Source organism: Odocoileus virginianus, chromosome 2 (assembly GCF_023699985.2).
Source record: "Odocoileus virginianus isolate 20LAN1187 ecotype Illinois chromosome 2, Ovbor_1.2, whole genome shotgun sequence".
Taxonomy (NCBI): Eukaryota; Metazoa; Chordata; class Mammalia; order Artiodactyla; family Cervidae; genus Odocoileus; species Odocoileus virginianus.
Window position 1 is genome coordinate 71,579,182 of NC_069675.1, and position 18,789 is coordinate 71,597,970.

At 36.0% G+C, this 18,789-nt stretch overlaps 1 protein-coding gene across 2 annotated transcripts in view; it reads left to right on the forward strand.

The window, feature by feature from the left end:
• ATAD2B (ATPase family AAA domain containing 2B) overlaps positions 1 to 18,420 on the forward strand; it is a 122,570-nt gene extending 104,150 nt beyond the window's left edge. For both annotated transcript variants that reach the window (XM_070451180.1, XM_070451170.1), the window contains 6 exons: positions 1,278 to 1,400; positions 4,251 to 4,388; positions 7,931 to 8,614; positions 11,425 to 11,552; positions 11,855 to 11,983; positions 14,969 to 18,420. In XM_070451180.1, coding sequence (XP_070307281.1) covers positions 1,278 to 1,400; positions 4,251 to 4,388; positions 7,931 to 8,614; positions 11,425 to 11,552; positions 11,855 to 11,983; positions 14,969 to 15,010 — 1,244 coding nt within the window. In that variant the 3' untranslated portion in view covers positions 15,011 to 18,420. The remainder of the gene's footprint in view (positions 1 to 1,277; positions 1,401 to 4,250; positions 4,389 to 7,930; positions 8,615 to 11,424; positions 11,553 to 11,854; positions 11,984 to 14,968) is intronic.
• The last annotated feature ends 369 nt before the right edge of the window (positions 18,421 to 18,789 follow it).

The following is an 18,789-nucleotide window of genomic DNA, read 5'->3' on the forward strand; positions in this document are numbered from 1 at the left end:
GTTAAATACCTCTTTCCTATACTAGTCTGAAAAGCTCCTTGAAAGTGGAGACCTGTTTTGTTTACTACTGTGTAGCCATCACCTGACTCAGTTCCTGGTGCAGTTGACAATCAATATTTATTGAGTGACAGTTGAGAGAAAATATATTGAAGGAAATATACTAGTGGGCTGCCTTTTTGAGTGCTGCATGTTTGTCTTTGTAAGATTTTTCATAATGAACTATTAGATATTCTAATAAGAAAAGTTATATGTAAGATGCATTTTTATACTTTTTGTCTTTGCTAGAGATGAAAAAGCAGATATTATTTTGTGACTTGGATTCTAGTTCTAAATACTGTTACAAATTAAGTGACATTAATGCATTTATGTGATTTGTAACATCTTGAAGTTGCCAGATCTAGGGAGCACAGTTATGTCATCTTGTTAATGAATGAGGACTTAGTGTAAAGCAGAGAGACTCTTCTTTTATTACCAGTTTTAGGTGTAGTGTACCTAGAACAAAGCATGCACTTTTCTCCTAGAACTACCTACAGTTTATATCATCTTACATTCTTAGAGTGCCTTATCATATTTGTTTCTATCACAATTTTTTAATAGGTCACCTTGCTTTAGCATATATTATATTCTTTAACATAATTTTGACCAGTTTTCTCTTATGGAGAAAATTATGTATAGTTTTCTGAAACCTCAGTGTCTATGCATGGCAACTCTGGTGCTGGATGTATGATGAATATTCTTTATATCTTTAAAGAATTTTTATTTAAGGTAATATTCTTTTCAAAATTATCAAATAAAGCCATATCTTTGAGGTACTTGTTAAGTAGGCTTAGTACTTTGAAGTTCTAAAAGTATAGTTCTCAGGATTGTCAACTTAACTGAGTAGTTTATTATATTTTTTGTTGTTGTTGTTTAGTCCCTAAGTCATGTCTGACTCTCCTGTGACCCTGTGGACTATAGCCCTCCAGGCTCCTCTGTCCACAGGACTTCCCAGGCAAGAATACTAGAGTGGGTTGCATTTCCTTCTGCCGGGGATCTTCCCGACCCCGGGATCAAACCCATCTCTCCTGCATTGGCAGGTGAATTCTTTACCACTGAGCTACCAGGGAAGCCCATATTTATTTTTCACTCATCACTTAAAGTGAATTTGCTTCTTATCTAGAAATGCTTTTTACAGTTTTATTTAAATGTTTATGTTCTTTTACTTTTCTTCTTAAGATGCCCTTTTTTCATGTTATTTCATTTGTGTGTATAATAAATGTATACCAACTTTTTAACAGACAAAATAATTAGGCACAGGGCTTGTACTCTGAAGGATACTGCACATGCCATCATTGCAGCTGAGTTGGATCCAGAATTTAATAAACTCTGTGAAGAAATTAAGGAAGCAAGAATAAAAAGAGGTAAGTTATAGAAGTGAACATGCTGTTGAAGACTAAGAGGTCACTGAGTGTCACTGGGTGGTGTTTATTTATAGTTGCTGGTATAATGAAAGTGTATCTTGAGGCCCAACCTTTACTTAATTTCTGATACGAATATGTGTCATGTAAATTCTCAAAGATGTTTTATTATTTATTTATTTATTTATTTTGAACTAGTGCTTTTATTTTTTTTTTCATTTATTTTTATTGGTTGGAGGCTAATCAAAGATGTTTTAAAAATTTACTTTCTATGGCAATTTTAGTGCCAATTATAGAAATAAAGCAGTACTTAGTGAAATTTCTTTTGTAGGAACACATCTTTGTTAATTATGGATTTCTCTTCTTAAAGGATTTAGATAGATTTTCATATTTGAAGAGTTTTATTTTCAACAGGTAATATCTAATACTAATTCTTAAAAATTTAGGAATACTTTTTTTTTAACCTATTGGAGTTTTATGTGCAATTTTGTTAATATAAACACATAGCACATGTGTTTTGTTTGTTCAGTATATAATCCTGTCCTTGGGGAACTCATACTTTAGTAGGAGAGAGTAAGTGTAAAACAAATCAAGTGCAGTGTGGCATATGCACTAACTGAAGCATATTCATCATAGAGGATAGACCTCCTGGTAGGAAACCTGGCATTTTGATCAGAGTTTGGGGAATGAATGTACAAGTGTTGTCTGTAGTGCCGTAGAGGGAAGCGGGGAGGCAGTGACAGAGAAGGAGGAAGTATTGTAAGCAGAACGCACAGTGCATAAAATCGCACAGACGTGAAATAACGTGGCATATCTGAAGAACTGTGAACTGGCATTGCTAAAGATGTACAGAAGAGTGAGAAATAGAGCTCAGAAGGTGAGCTGGGTTGAGGACATTGGACTTGTGAATATGCTTTTCTTCTACTGCATTAGAGAGGCCTACCCTGGCCACTTAATCTGATATGGCTCTGGTCACCATAGCTTTTGTCATTTTGTTGTTGTTGTTGTCTCTCTCCTCCTTATTTAGAATATAAGTGCAAGTAATTGAGTGAATCAATGTCATGGACTTGGACTTTATTCTGTAGGTCTGTGTTTTTTAAAATGTGTGTTAATTATCCACATCAGCTTAGAACTGGGAAACTAGGTTCTCTGAGAGTAGTAAGGCTGAGAAATCTGTGCTTTAACAGTGGTTTTTATGTATACTGAAGTTTGAGAACAATTGTTGTAGGCAGTAGGAGTCATTGAAGTATCTGAAGCAGTGGAATGGATTGGTATAATTGTTTTGGCAGCAGGAAATAGCAAGGTCTCACTGTGGCAGGGTGGGAGGATGAGAGCCTAGTTAAAAAGCTGTCGGAGCCAGTTTTGCAAACATTTTGGCCGTTTCTAAAAAAGTTAAGCATCATGTTTACCATATGACCCAGCGATTCTACTCCTAGGGATCTTCCCAAGAGAAATGAAAACATATGTCCATATACAGACTTGTACATGAATGTTCATAGCAGTATTATTCACAGCAACTAAAAACTAGAAGCAACCCAAATGTCTGTCAACTGATGAATGGGTAAGCAAAACAGGATGTATTGTACAACAACATACTGCTCAACTATAAAAAAGAACAAGGTGCAACATGGATGAACTTTAGAAATGTTACGCTAAGTGAGAGAAAACAGTCACCAAACACCATGTATTGTATGATTCCATTCATATAAAATGCTCACAAAAGCCAGTCTATTATAGAGACAAAAAGTGGATTAGTGATTGCCTGGAACTGTTACTTAAATTGGATTGCTGTGTGATTGCACAGCTCTGTAAATCCACTAAAAATCACTCAATTGTACACTTGAAATGAGTGATTTTTATGTTGTGTTAATTGTACTGTTGGAGGGTGCGGGCTGTTGGAGTAGTCCAGAGTTTTAATTACTGAAGTGGGAATGAAGGTAGGATTAACATGAAAGAGTTGTGGCTGCAGGGGTGGAAGGTATTGGGAAGGAAAGAAAGAGGCAAGATTAGCTGCCACATTACTGATTTAATGATTTAAAGAGATGCAAATACTACCAGTAGAGAGAGGGAATATATAAGGACAGGTCTTTTTGTGGGAAAAAGAGAAACCAGTTATTTTTAACTTGATCTATCTTTAGGATATGCAGTAGGTGATATCAAGTAGGCAGCTAATATAAATCAGGAGCTCAAGAGACTTTTGGATTAAAGTGTGATTTGGGAATAATTATATAATGCCAGTAGAAGCTGAAGGCATGAATGATACTTGTGGTGGAAGATGTAGATTAAAGTGAGAAGAAAAGGGATTCCAGAGATAGTCCTTAGAAACTTGGATGGCAACACTAAAGACAGCATAGAAGAAAGAGATCTAGTAAAGAAAATTGAGATGGAACAGTTATTTTTATGAAGATCAATGCAGGAAAACCAAACTTACACAGTGTGGTGTAACAGCCAGCTTATATCAGATGGAAATGGTTTATATGAATGGGGTTTATTAGCCCGGTATGTGCTTATACTTTCTAAGATGGCAGAAATCATGACTTTTTGGCAATATATAATCTTACTGTCTTACAGTCAAAAAAATGTGAAGTGTATCCCTTTGCAAAATAAACTGAGTTAACATGGGGCCCTTTGGAGATAAAGTATAAATAAGCATGGCCTACTGTTTTATTTTTATGATATGATATCTAGTTTCTTTCCCATCTTAAAACAAAAGGTACTATTTTCATCCAAATTACAAACTGTCCAAGTATAATTAATGACTTTAAAACTCAGTATTTCAGACTTTTTTTTTAACCTTGTTGGTTTATGTAGCTGGGAATATTTAAATAGGTATCGCTTATCTTCTGCTTGCAGGCTTATCAGTAACAGTAGAACAAATAAATCCTCATGGTACTGGAGCTCGAAAGACAGAAACTAGAGTTGAAGAGGCATTTCGGCACAAACAAAGAAATCCAATGGATGTCTGGCACAGTTCTGCAAATAAATGTGCATGTGAGTATTTGAGATCTTGTTATCCAGCAGTGGAAACAACTGTGAATGAGGCAGAAGTGTTAGGAATTGGGCACATACACCAAAGGGCTTCCAGGAGCTTGTGGGGTAAGATGCTGAATCAGTATATTTCTTTAACCTTATTTGCTTTTTTTTCTATCTCTGCTCAGTGCTTGCTGTTGTAGTTGAACTAGATTTAAATATTTTCAGCTTTAAACTTTGGGTTTTAGAAAGAGATATGGAGCCAATAGATTTTTATTCACCCCACCTTCAACCCCTTGCTGTATATTATGCAGGGTGCTCTCATTATGGTGGGAAATGAAACTCTGGCTTAAGAGAGTGCTTGAATTGACAGTGGGAAGTTGATTTTTCTGAGAAAAATCTATTCAGCCTTCTTTTTCTGGTTTTGTTTAAGTGAGATGTATTTATTTATTTTTCTTTTGTTTGCTTTGTTCTTTTTGTTTGTTTTCTTTTGTTTGTTTTGTAAGTGAGGTGTATTTAGAAGGGGAAAATTCAGTGTTCTATATTTTCCTCACTTCTCCTTATTCATGGTGATCTGTAAAAATTTCTAAAAGACAAATGTTAATAAACACAGAATCTTCCTAATGTAATTTTTATGTTTCACTAAAGATGGCCATCTTTGGGTTGTGTATGCTGTTCTTCTGATATAAAGGTGGTAATTCTGCTCCAGCCATCAGTAAAGATGGCCATGATAAGTTCTTCCACCAGTGGCATTGAAGTTGAATGAATGAACCAGACTCAGGTTTTTTTTTTTTAAATCTTGTCCTCTTTGTGATAAATGGCATTCATGTGTGAGAAAATTTGAAGGAGTTAATGGTGCATTTCATCCCAGGAAGCTGATTAAGCTATTTTTCCTGGTTGTACCTTGAATCGTGACCTGGATTATCTAACAGAAGACTCTAATTTAAATGTTGAAATACTTACATTCTCTGCAACTGATAAAAATATTTACCCACTAAAATATATTGAATATTGCTTCAGCAGTTTTAATTTTCTGTAAGTGTTAAAATGTTTTTTAATCTACAAATGTGGGTTTTGTTTTCTCTGACCAGTAGATGGCATATGTGACTCACCATTTGACTATTTTACATTAAGTTACTTAAATCAGTATGTCTAAATCTCCCTATGGAAGAGTTGCTTTCCTAAGAACCTAAGGTTTTGGGAACAAGCTCAGAGATGCTGTAAAACTTGATTTTAAAGACCGTGCCTCTAAATGGACTTTTCACACAAAGTACCCCCGAAAAAGGTGGTAGATAGAGCAGTGACTGAAACAAAAATCTTGGTTCTTGTGGCACGTATATAACCAATTTCTCTTATTTGACCAAAATCTCACTAAGCGTTAGAAGTGATTATAAAAAGACGGGGAAAATATCTCCAGTTTGACCTCCCCGCAAATAAGAACATTTTCTCTTTCTTATCTGGGGTGAAAGCATTAGAAGTAACCTTGCTTCAGAAAGGTTCCTAGCTTTTGCTTAGGGTACGAGTACATATCAAATAATTGAGCTGGCTCTCGATTGAGCAGGGACAAGCCTCTTGGCTTTAGTGCTTCATGACTTAGTGAGGAAAGGAAAAGGGAACCTCTTGTCACTTTGGTTGTTGGAGAATAAGCAAGGACACAATGTCAGGAGTGACTGGTCAGGTAGAAAAACCTAACAGTTCTACATTTTAAAGAAAGAGCAAGCTGAATACTTTTCTTTCACTTTTAATATGGACTGGATTAATCTTTCATGTAAGTAATGAAATGCTTATGAATGCTCATCACTTTAGCTTGTGCTTTTAAAAGTAAACTAATATAGAAATTTCATCTCCAATTACCCTGTAACTGTAAATTATAAAAATAGAAATGGGGGGAAAAGGAATGGGGAGATGATTATAATGGTAGTACAGTTTTCAGGGCAAAATAAATTTTGAGCCAAGTCACTAAATAAGTTGAGTTTTGGAAATGATTTTAGAAACCTTTGGTAGATTTATTCTTAGATCAGAAAGAAGAGTAACATTTATGACAATTTGTCATATATCTTACCTTGGTATCTTTATAGAGACTTAGTAAGGATTAAAGATGAAAGGGTGAAAAAGTATGCAAACACACTGTGTGCTGTTGATACATTATGATCTTTATCCATTAAAAGATCTTTATTAAAAAAAAAGATCTTTATCCATTTTTTTTCCTAGAAAAGTGTACACATACATGATAATGTTTTAGAATTCTTTTAATGGATAAGATCACAAGTTCATATTAAGTGCTGACGTAAAGAAATGAGGGTTGTTTTAAGACCGTATTCCCTTCTGTTTGTCTTTCAACAGCAATTTTAAACTGTGGATTAAACATTCTCCACTTAGTGGCCCATATTTGCATTTTCTTTTTAAAATGTCTTTGCCCAGAAAGCTTTCAACATTGACATATTAAAAATATATATTATCTCTTTTTAAACTAAGCCAGATTTGACATTACTTTTATAGCCTTGAAAAAATGAATTACTTTTGCTCTGATGGCTCTCAACTAATATTCAGAATCCAGTGGTAGACATCAGAAGTAATAGGTCTCTAGCTTAACTAGTTTGCTTTAATAACTTTTATATTTAAATTTCTTCATGCAAGTGTCCCATATTGCAAAATAAAAGTTAACTTTTCATTTTAGGGACAATGAGATCGACTTGCACAACCAGCTACCTTTGATACATAATATGGGAAATAAATATTCCTGTGTCCATCATGACCTGGAAGTACCAACTATCTACTGATAAAACTCTTGATAGTTTCTCACACCAAAGAGTATAGTCCCTGCAACTTTTGTAGGTCTCTTACTTTATATAACTGACCAAATATTTATTTTCAGTGTTTGTTAATGTTATTGTTGGTTGCCTTGATAGCAGAAGACTTGTTTTCTGCATATTTTCCAATAACACCTTTGCAAGAAATTGATCCTGCTAGGAGAAACATTTGTGATAGAAGGCTAACAGGTGGCTAACCACATTGTCTGTATAAACTTCATAGGGCTTCTATTTCTTATGAAAGGAGAGGCAGTAGAGATACCTGTAACTTTTGTCTCTTCACTATTCGATCATATCTTAATTTCTTTTATGGTTTAAGAGCTTTGGGGGGTCTTGCTGGCAAAGCAGTCATTTTCCTGGTGGAAATCCAGGGCTGTAGCCCCAAACCTTCCAGGCAGCCTGGTAATGTGACCATTCCCTAAATGTGTAGTGTGCTTGGCCCTCGGGTTCTAGGAATTAGGAAAAGCAATAAAGTAGCAATAAAGTAGGGCAGTTGTAAAGAGTGAGTGCTTAGTCAACTCATATAGGAAATAAATTTAAAAGGTTTTCATTTGTCAGAGCTCATCCCTGACATCATATCCATTTTGTAGGTGTGAAGATTAGTCAGCATGGGTGCCAAGAGCTAAGTAGTTTTTGTCTCTGTGTTATGGTAGTATGGGTTTACTTTCTTTTGGATCTTATTTAATAAACATTTGTGAAACAAGCATTGCACCTCCAAGTTCTATATATCTTTTCCCCTTCTTTGTAAAATAGTTCGAGTTCGGAGAAAATCACGGCGGCGATCACAGTGGGGTAAAGGAATTATTAAGAAAAGGAAAGTCAATAATTTAAAAAAAGATGAAGAGGACACCAAATTTACTGACTATGAGAATCATATGGAGGACAGGAAATTACTGGAAAATGGAGAGTTTGAGGTAAGCACTGACTGCCATGAAGAAAATGGAGAAGAGACTGGAGACTTATCTATGACCAATGATGAATCATCCTGTGACATCATGGACATGGACCAGGGGCAGAGGCTTAACAATGGAGCAAGCACAAAAGAGAACTTTGCATCTACCGAAGAGGAAAGTTCAAATGAGTCTCTACTCATCAACAGCAGCAGTTCTCTAAATCCAGAACAGATGTCTCGGAAAGAGCCTTTCCTTAAAGGAGGCTGTCTAAATGGTGAGGCCTCCACAGATAGTTTTGAAGGAATACCAGTTCTGGACTGTCAGAATGGCAAAGCTGAAGTAGTTTCTTGCTGTGGCAGTGGATATAAATGTAGTTCTGAACAAAAGATTCTCCTGGAGGACCAGTCAAAAGAAAAACCAGAAACTTCAAATGAAAATCATGGAGATGATCCTGAGAAACTAGAGGCACTGGAATGTAGCACTAATGAGAAGTTAGAGCCTGGCCCTGATGTGGAGGTTAAAGATGCAGAACTGGATAAAGAAGGTAGAGCTAATGTTTTAAAATTTTTCCTGAGGTTTTAAACTGCAAAGTTAATTACATGCATATTTTATCTGGTCCCCAGTAGCAATAGTTGATGAATAATTATACCCCTTTGAGAAAACTGCAAAATCTGTTGCAGTTTTCACCCCTTTTCCTAGAAAAGTGTACATACACATAATAAATTTTGGTGTATGTTTTAGAGGGTTTATCGTCCAGAAGGCATTGCTTTCCTGGCTGCTTCCTCTTCGTGCTCCTGTCTGATTATCATCCCTTTCCTAATGGATTTATGACTAAAAGTTGAGTAAATCCACAGTTGTTAAGAGGATGGGATTTCTGACAGAAGGATTGTTGGGATGGGGTGAGAGGTAGGTGAGAAGACTTGGATGCTATGGCAGTATGGTATATCAGAGTCATAGAAACCCACATATTTCCACTGTTGTTTATTATAATCATGTGACTCTGAGCTAGTTGCTTGTATTCTCTGGCCCTGCGTCTTTCCATCTTCTGAATTAAACTTTAGGGTGGTGTCACTGCAGGGATTAAATAAGTCTTATATGTTAATTGCCTCTCCTGGTACCTGGCACATCCTAAGGTATATTCATGCCAGGCAGTCATTGTCAGTTGAATCTGAGGGGTGTTAATCTAGAGACACTCTTGCTTTATAAACCAGTGGTGGAAGAAAGCAGCAGAATCCTCACTGTCAAAGTGACTTGATTCTTTTTTTTTTCATTTATTTATATTAGTTGGAGGCTAATTACTTTACAATATTGTAGTGGTTTTTGCCATACATTGATATGAATCAGCCATGGATTTACATGTGTTGCCGAGTCAGAACTCTCTGTCCACTCCTGAGTTCCCTTGAATATGTGATTCCTGAAGAAGCAGTGGATATAGGGGCGAGTTGAGGGTTTCTGGCCCTGCTTTGCTATTTATCATGATTCTTTAGCCCATGGTGGGGTGGGGTGTATTAAGAGACAGACCTACCCTGTTCAGTGTGCACTTCCTTCCTAAACAGGTAACTAGTCTTGCACTCAATTATCTTGAAATTGTATTGTGCTCTCTAAATTGTGTGGAGTATATGGTGTTAGCCTGGAATTTGGGCTCTGTGAGAAAAGTTGTTTAATGCCAGCTTGTTTGAGCATCTGGAAGAATTAGAGTAGGATGGTATTGTTCAAAGTCTTAGAATTCTTTTAACAGATAAAGAGAAAGGTACAGATTTAAATGCTGCCTCTTGAAAATTTTTAATATATAATAGTAGAAAACAGTTTTAGAAGCATTATTTATCTGGGCTATCATATAGACAGAACTTAAAAAGTGTGTTGAAGCTAGAATTAAGTAATGAATGGGACAGTGTGGGGAAAAGGGAGAGACTCCTGTTATGAGGCAGAATAGATGGGTGGGTGGGAGAGTCTTTGTAATGCTACTTCACTATTAGATTTTAGTAAGCTTACAGAAAAGGTTTAAATGAATATTATGTTCAGCTAACAGCTTTAAAAGTATTTGCTGTGTAAAAGTTTCACCTGAAGTTTTCATTTGTAACTGTCCAGGACAATGTAACCTAGCGCAGTGGTTCCTAACTCAGGTTCTTGGACCCCCAGATGTCCATGGGTGTAATAATGAGGATTTGTATGGTCTTAACAAAACTTCTAGCATATGTTAATTGAACTGTAAATATAGGTTTTCAGTCTAAAGGCTGTCTTTAATATAAAATTTCTGTGATACATCAGGGTATATGTTTTTGAAGTCAACATCTTGGTTCTTTTATTACTTATATAGCAGGCATTGATGAGAAAGAATTGTTTAAAGACTTGGGGATAAGAGGACTAATGCAGGAGGGAGGAGAAAGATTCTCCTTAGTTTCCCAGAACATGGGCCAGGTCCTGTAAAAAGTTCTGAAATGGTCCAAGTTTGTCCTTGTGGCCCCCTACCCCTGCCCGTCTCTTCTTAAGAGCACTCCCGCTCAGAGTGCATAGGGCTGATGGTCTGCCTTCCCTTTCTGCTCCTCAGAGTGCCTGGCGCTCTCAGATAATGCTTCAGTTCAGTTCAGTCGCTCAGTTTTGTCCGACTCTTTGCGACCCCATGAGTTGCGGCACGCCAGGCCTCCCTGTCCATCACCAACTCCCAGAGTTTACTCAAACCCATGTCCATCGAGTTGGTGATGCCATCCAGTCATCTCATCCTCTTAGCTGCCTCCAAATTTCTATTTTTTTCCGTGTGGTTGGTCTCAGGAGAATGTTGGGAGGAAAGTAATTAAATTATATTAATTTACTCTAAGGCAGTAGGAAAAGACACTAGACCTTTTGCATTTTTAATGGGCTTATATTTTTAAGAGAAAATATTGTGTAACACAGGCAGTATAACTGAGAAAAATAAGAAATTTCAGGCAATGTTGAGGAAAATGTTTTGCTTTGGGAGGCAGATATGAAGCAGGTTGGCCTTACTTTGTGTTAGCATCTGCTTTTCTATGTTGCTTCCTTTTCTTCTAGTTATGAAAGCTCCACATTTTAAAATGATTATCATACAGAGAGTGAAGATAGTTTATAAGTTACTGCTTAGAGCTGAAGATTGCTTTTATCTTCCTTTCAGTGGATACATTTGTTAGATGATATTCTGGTATGACTTGGCTTTCATAGTTGTGGTTTAGTCCTCTTTAACTTGGGTTTCTTAGTCTTACCTCAAAAAATCATTTATTACTTGAAGAATAATATCTTTATTCCAAAAAGGATTTGCGGTGGGTAAAAGAATTTATAATAGTTTAAGCCTGATTTTTATTAACTTTTATTTGCTGCAGTGCATTTTTTTTTCAATTGTAGGTGCTTCTAAAGTAAAGAAATATCGTAAGTTAATTTTAGAACAGGCAAAAACAACAAGCCTGGAACTGGTTCCAGAAGAGCCATCTGAGCCTGTGCCGCCTCTTATAGTTGACCATGAGAGGTTGAAGGTAAGCTTAGCTCTTCCTGGGCAGTTTTAAATGAATGGAAATAAAGTAAGTGTTAGTAATTTTTTCCTTGAACCTTGGAATACGAGTACTCTAGGGCTTCTAATGAAAAAGAGTTGTTTGTGTTTTGAGAGGTTTAGAAATATGAGAATGTTGTTGGTGATAAACTAAGCCCTGGAATCTTCTAAACTAAGGTGTCAGGTTTACACCATAGCATGTGGTATCTGTTGCCTTGCATTTGAGTAGTACTGTTTCAGTGTGAACAATGAAATCAAACTTCATTTTATTCTTTTAATTTTTCTTAGAAATTGCTTGATTTGTTGGTAGATAAAAGCAACAATCTGGCAGTTGATCAACTTGAGAGATTATATTCTCTTCTTAGTCAGTGCATCTACCGTCACCGTAAAGATTATGACAAATCACAACTTATAGAGGTAAGTGTTTAGTTCATCTAGAGAATAAATAAATATGTGTTTTTACTTGGCACAAAATAAAGAGAAAACAAAGTTATTTTATTTTAAATTTTTCACCAAGTAACTGAAGAGTGATTTGAAGATTTAAGATTAAGAAGAATCATTAAGAGTTATAAAAATAACCTCTTTGTACCCTTTTGTCTCAGAACAGAAGTAATCTGGGATTCTTTGTTTATCAAAGCACAGAAATTCATGGTTGGCAGATACATAGGATAGCATGTCGCAGTTCTCCCCTTTCTGGCTTCTCAGCGACTTCATGGATTATGAATATCACTTGGGCCTGTTGAATGTGAGCATGGCCTCACAGTCCATGCTACCACTACTCTCTAGGCAGCCACTACTGGTTAAAAGGAGTTGGTATGGGCCATGAGACCTATTGGCCACCTAGTAATGATTGGAAGAGAACTTAAAAGTCATCTCATTTAATCAGATCTAGTCCTGTGAAACAGCCACATGAGTGGTTGTCCTTATGCTTGGATACCATAGAAGTGAGCCATTCCCTTTCTAGACAACTCTGGCCCATAAGAAAATTTCTTATAAATATGAGCTTATATCTTTTTTCAAATAATTTACATCATTAAGTCACTCTTCTGCTTTTTGAGGTCATCTGAGCAAATGTAAATGCAAAAAATGAATAAGACAGAAGTCTCTGTTCTCAAGGAACATTTTTAGTATGTTAAAGATTTATGTGTAGAGGATGTGCCTATTTTGCATGTGTAATAAGGAATACAGGCATATCTTGCTTTATTGTGCTGTGCACATACTGTAGTTTTTGCAAGTTGAAGATTTGTGGTATCACCTCCATTTTCCAACAGCATTTGCTCACTTTGTGTTTCTGTGGTACATTTTGATAATTGTAGTATTTCAAACATTTTCAGTATTATGGTGATCTGTGATTAGTGATCTTTGATGTTATTGCAAAAAGATGATGACTTTCTGAAGGCTCAGATGGTGGTTAGCATTGTTTTCCCCACAAATTTTAAAATATTAAAAAAAATTAAGGTCTGTACATTGTGTTTTAGATATAATGCCATTACACAGTGTAGTGTAAGCACAACTTTTATTTGCACTGGGAAACTAAAAGATTTATATGACTGCCTTTGTTTTTGTCTGGAAGGCAGTGTCTCCAGGGCATGCCTGTATTGGGCTTCCCAGGTGGCTCAGTGGTAAAGAATCTGCCTGCAGTGCAGGAGATGCAGGTTCAGTCCCTGGGTCAGGAAGATCCCTTGGAGAAGGAAATGGCAACCCACTCCAGTATTCTTGTCTGGAAAATCCCATGGATTGTGTAGCCTACCACCAGGCTACACAATCCATGGGGTCAAAAACGAGTCAGATACGACTCAGCAACTAAACAACAAAAACAACGCCTGTATTATACTTGAATCAAAGCAAGAGTGCACTTAAAACTTATTTTGTAATCATGTTTTTCTGTCACATTTTTATGAATCTGTACTAACCTTATATAATGATTTAGAAATAATAGGAAAGCAAAAATGAAAAAATAAAAACATCACCCACATACCACCATCTGGAGGAAACTAATCATTGTTAATCTCTTAGAATATCTTCCATCCTTTAAAAATGTCTAGATGTACATAACATGTATATAAGTATGAATGTATATTTAAAAGTTGGGATAGTATTATATATTCTGTTTCATAACTGGACTTTTCTCCTACTCAGTAACATATGATGAAACATTTAGCAGGAGTAATTTTGATCGATCATTTATATAACCTTTTGATTAGATGATAATCTGTTAGTATACCTTATTAGTTCTGTAGAGATGTAGGATATAATTTCTTTGGAGGTGTTTTGGGTGGCGCAGTGGTAAAGAATCCACCTGCCAGTGCAGAGACACAAGAGATGGGGGTTTGATCCCTGGGTTGGGAAGGTCCCTGAAGTAGGAAGTGGCAACCCGCTCTGGTATTCTTGGCTGGGAAATCCCATGGACAGAGGAGCCTGATGGGCTATAGTCCATGGGATCGCAAAGAGTCAGACATGACTGAGCACACACACATTTATTTTTCATAAAGAGGGAAAAGAAAATCAGATGTCTTAGATGTATTTGGCATTTGCCTATCTGAATGTAATGTGTGGGGTAGAGTTCCTTACTTTTTAAAAATTCTAGAGCTTCTTTGTTCACACGATGATATTTGATTATCATGAATGGACTGAATACTCTTCAGCAGTGAAACATTTTTCAGTCTGGGTCTTGGAACCGTATAATCTTGGGGCCTCATTTAGGAGGGAAGGAAATCTATAGCAGAATCACTAGTGAGTGGCATTCCTGGTGGTGGTGGCATTGACTCTTTCTGGCTTTTTTTTTTTCCTTCTAAATTTCAACTCTTAATTGAAGTGAACAGCATTGGGAACATGGTGCATTCTACTTTGGGTACAAGTTTTACTATATGGAATACATTCATTTTGCTTTGGGAGTTGAATATAATGAGAACTTCCCTGGTGGCTCAGATGGTGAAGAATCTGCCTGGAATGCTGGAGACCCAGGTTCCATTCTTGGGTGGAAAAGGCCCCCTGGAGACGGAAATGGCAACCTACTCCATAATGAGTAGTGAAGGATGTAGGCTCTGGAGTGCGGCTACCTGTATTCAAATCCTGATTCTGTATCCAAATCTTGACTCTGCTATTTACTCCCTAGCAAATTATTTATATATGCAAATTTCTTAATAAAATATCTGGTATAATAAGAACTCCTTGTTGCTAGTGTCATCCTCATTAGCCTAAACATAAAATAGGAGGCATTTGGAAATGTCTAGGGTAGATAGTCTTACACAGTAACTATAGTATTATAATCAGGAATATATTTAAAGCTTAACTTTGTATCTAGATTTCTTTCTTGGGAAAGTTGATTTGAAGTGAATTTTTCCATAATGCTTTTGTATTTCCTTTAATAGGTAACTTGTACTTTTTTCCTCCCCCTTATAGGAGATGGAAAGAACAGTTCATATGTTTGAGACATTCCTATGAACCTTTCAAGAAGAGTGGTTTATCCCCTCCAATCTGCTCCTGACAGAGCAGTCTTCTGAGCCATTCAATTTCAAATTGCACCAATTAACGTGCAGAGCCTTGGCGTAAAGTGCTCTCTCACTCATTCTCTCTCTGTTGAATTTGGTGCTATTGTCTCAGGTACCTGAAACCAACCAGCCTACAAGAACCAAACAGAACTTCAGAAACATGTTGTATTTTCCACAAATAAAAAATACAACCCCACAGATTGGAGATTTTGGTGCTACAGAAACTGCTCTCACTTCTGCTCCTCTTTTTGTGCACTCTTTTTTGGAGACTTCTCTCTTAGGGAGCAGACCAGCAAATTTGAGGAAACTGGATGGGGCAGTTCTTACTGTGTTGAATTGTTTAAAAAATGGGCAACCTGTTCCTTTCCCTCTCCTTTCTACCCCTTTTATCATATTTGTTTTATTTTTTTCTCTGGGTAATGGACTAAAGCCTGTTTTGAAATTGGTATATTCTGGTGGGAAACTGAAAAAACTGGATGAAATTAGATTAGGCTCTTTAGAACTGCCTTTAATGTGCCTTTTTATTCATTTGAGAAAGGATAAGGCTAAACACAAGGATGGGCTTGTTTGTAGCAAATGAATTAGAATGTTTTCTTTGGTCACAGCCCTGAAAATAAGTTTTGATACTCTGTATCATTAAGAGGCAGCCAGTGATTTGGTATAAAATGCCTATTTCGCTTTTAAAACTCAATCAAGAAAGTTGTTAAGCTACAAAATATACTAAAAATGGTAAGTTTTCCTGTATGGTTCGTTTCTGTTTAAGAAACATGTGATGAAGCAACAACAAAAAATAATACACAATCCATCCAAAAATAAAAAAACACACTCTTTTTGGTATTGATGACAATGATGGTCAGAAAATAGAACTGCCTTCTATTTTCTTCTGTCAGTGGTAATTTAATGGATATTCATGTTTGAGTTCCCAGAGAAGAATGATTTTCATGTATAGCAAATTATTACTGTTTTGGTTTAAAGCCAGGGCTTGCCAAATGGAAAGAAAAGAGGAATTTTTGTCTGGGAGCTCCATAAAATTCTTTTTCAATAGGCATAGTTGCAAGTGAGCTCTGGTATGGTCCTTGAATAACAGTATTAATATTTAAATCCCTCATCATAAGCTTACCTTCACAACTAACTATTCATTTTGATCAGAACCCATTTTGGATCTTGTTGAGTGATTTCTGTGACTTGTACTTATATAAAATTAATTATGGATTACTAGTTTTACAAAAACTTTCTACAAATTCAGAGACACAGTCTAGGCAGTTGCAAAGAGGCAAAAGGAGTGCAGTGACTTTTTTTATCAGATGATTTTTAAACAAAAAAGTAGAAAATTTTGACAAGTTGGCTTGATGCCTTCATTCATTATAGCCGTTAGCTGCACAGGTGTGTCTTTCCAATATATGCAACACATGTAGTTTGGGTTTTAATTAGAGCAAATGGTCTTGGACTACTGCAGAGATACTGAGCTACCTCAGCTTTTTGTATTTTAGTTACCAACGGTGTCTACAGAGTTCTGTATTCACTTCACCACCGTTTACATGCTGAAGCTAAGGTACTTGTCTTCTTGTCTCTGGCTTTGTAGGGTGCTGGATGCCAGTGCAGAAAGCACGCTTTGGCCAAGGCTACTGCAGTAATCTTAAGTGCTTCTTTGCATTTACATGAACACTTTATGCTTTCTAACTCTAGTTTAATTTTAAAATAATGCCACTTGTTTTCTTTATACCTATGAACTTTTCATGATATTCAGTTAGTCATATAATTCAAGATGCTACCCGTGTAGACACACTGTATTTTTAAGGTGGGCAAGTGCGATTAACGATGAACCAATTTTAAAGGGGAGGTCATTTGAAACCTCTAATTTGATTATTGGGAGGATTTTCATGCTTTCTTTAGTATTTATTACCATCATACCAGTTCAAGCTATTTTACTGTCTAATACATTAGCATTTTGTATTTTGATGGAAATTGTTACAGAATTTAAAGATTTGATGAAATAAGATGTAGCAGATTTTTTGTAGCAAGTTTCTGGTAAAAGGGTTTTTTGCAAGTCTCAGGTTCTTGCTGCACTATTTTTCTTTAAATATTTATTCCAGTTACTCTAATTCAGAAGCATTCTGTTCAAGTAACAGCAGCACTTGTGAATGGAAAAAAAAATGCACATGTTCTTAGTAAGTTACTAAATTTGTACAAGTTAAGGTTTTAGCCATCAGTGAGTTTGACAAGGGAAATTTATTTATGTTCAGCATTAAAATGCTTCCAAAAGATCAAGTTTTTTAATTTTAACCTTGATAGAGATAAGAGAAATAGGAGGCAACCTCAGTATGATAGGATCTGCCACTCTGAACAGTTTAGGTCTTAAAGAGAAAGCCAATCTAATGCCAAGGGGAGAAAAATGAGCTGAAATTGAACCAACTCCTCTGGCCCCTTTCCCCCTGCAAAAGAAACATGCTATACCAGTTTTGCTTATTTTACAGATATCTGGTGGTTCTATAATTTAAAGCAGCTTGTGAAATTATCCAAGCGACTTAATTTTGTTTACCTTTCTGTAAGTTCTTAATTTTTGCTGTATAGCATTGGCAAAAATATGTACAAATTGACCTCTGTTCTTATTTCCTATTGTGAGCATTATACATTAGCTCCTGTGTAAAACCTTGCTCCCAGATCACTAAAATATTTATCACAGCCCAGCCCAACAATAGTTAATGCTCAGCTGTGGGGACCATAGGAGCTTTTGAAGACGATGGAACCGCACTAGGGTTGAAACTGATGGCTGTGGAGTTAATTGTGTTTTTGAGCTTGAATCTCACCTGTGATTAATTTTTTTTGTTTGTTTTGTTGTCCTTTCAGTACATCCTTTCATGACTTGATTTTTCTCATATGCCAATGTATTTGTAGGTTTACTGGATTTTATTTTTTAGGGAGTAGGGTGGTAATATCTTCCCATTTTTTGATTAAGTTGGTTCAGCTATGGTGCTATTCAGTAGGTATCTTCAGTGTCAGGTCCCGTAGCTGAATGCCATTGTTATTATAATTATTATTTGTAATCACATTGTAAGCTTGAATTTGGACTTGTACCAACATCTTTTGTATTTTGTACATTTGGTTATTTAGACTTTGGGAGTCCTCTTTGGTTTCATTCATGTATGTCTACTTTGTAGAGTAAGTAGACCTCCTCAACTATGGTCTATTTTTGGGTTTGTAGTTTAATTTAGAATTGTGTTAAGTTGATGTTTTACATTTGACTTCATTTTACATTAGTTTGAAGTAAATTATTTAATTTTTGAATTCTGGAATTTTGAACATTTACTGTAATTTGTAATATAACTGCTGTGAAATACTTGAATAAAGATGACAAGAAAAACATGTCTTTCTTCAGCTTAATCATCATTACTATTGGCTGCAAATGCAATGCTTTGTTTCTAGCTAAACTCATCTATTTTGCAGCTAGGGCATGTTGATGTTTATTAAGCACCACCAAAATCTTGTTCTATGATTCTTTTAGATTTAAGTCACCCTAGGTGTTTTTTAGCTTAAAGATTTTCTGTTTAACTTCACTTGAAGATTGTCTAAAAGTTGTTTAGAATCAAATGGATTACTTCTGTGATTTGTTTTTCTCATTGGAAGACTATGCTACAATAGATGATCAGGTAGTATGGTTCACTTATTTTATAGTGCTCTTCTCTCTGATCAAGTAGTTATCGGTGTATTTTGAATAATAGATAGAATTTAAAT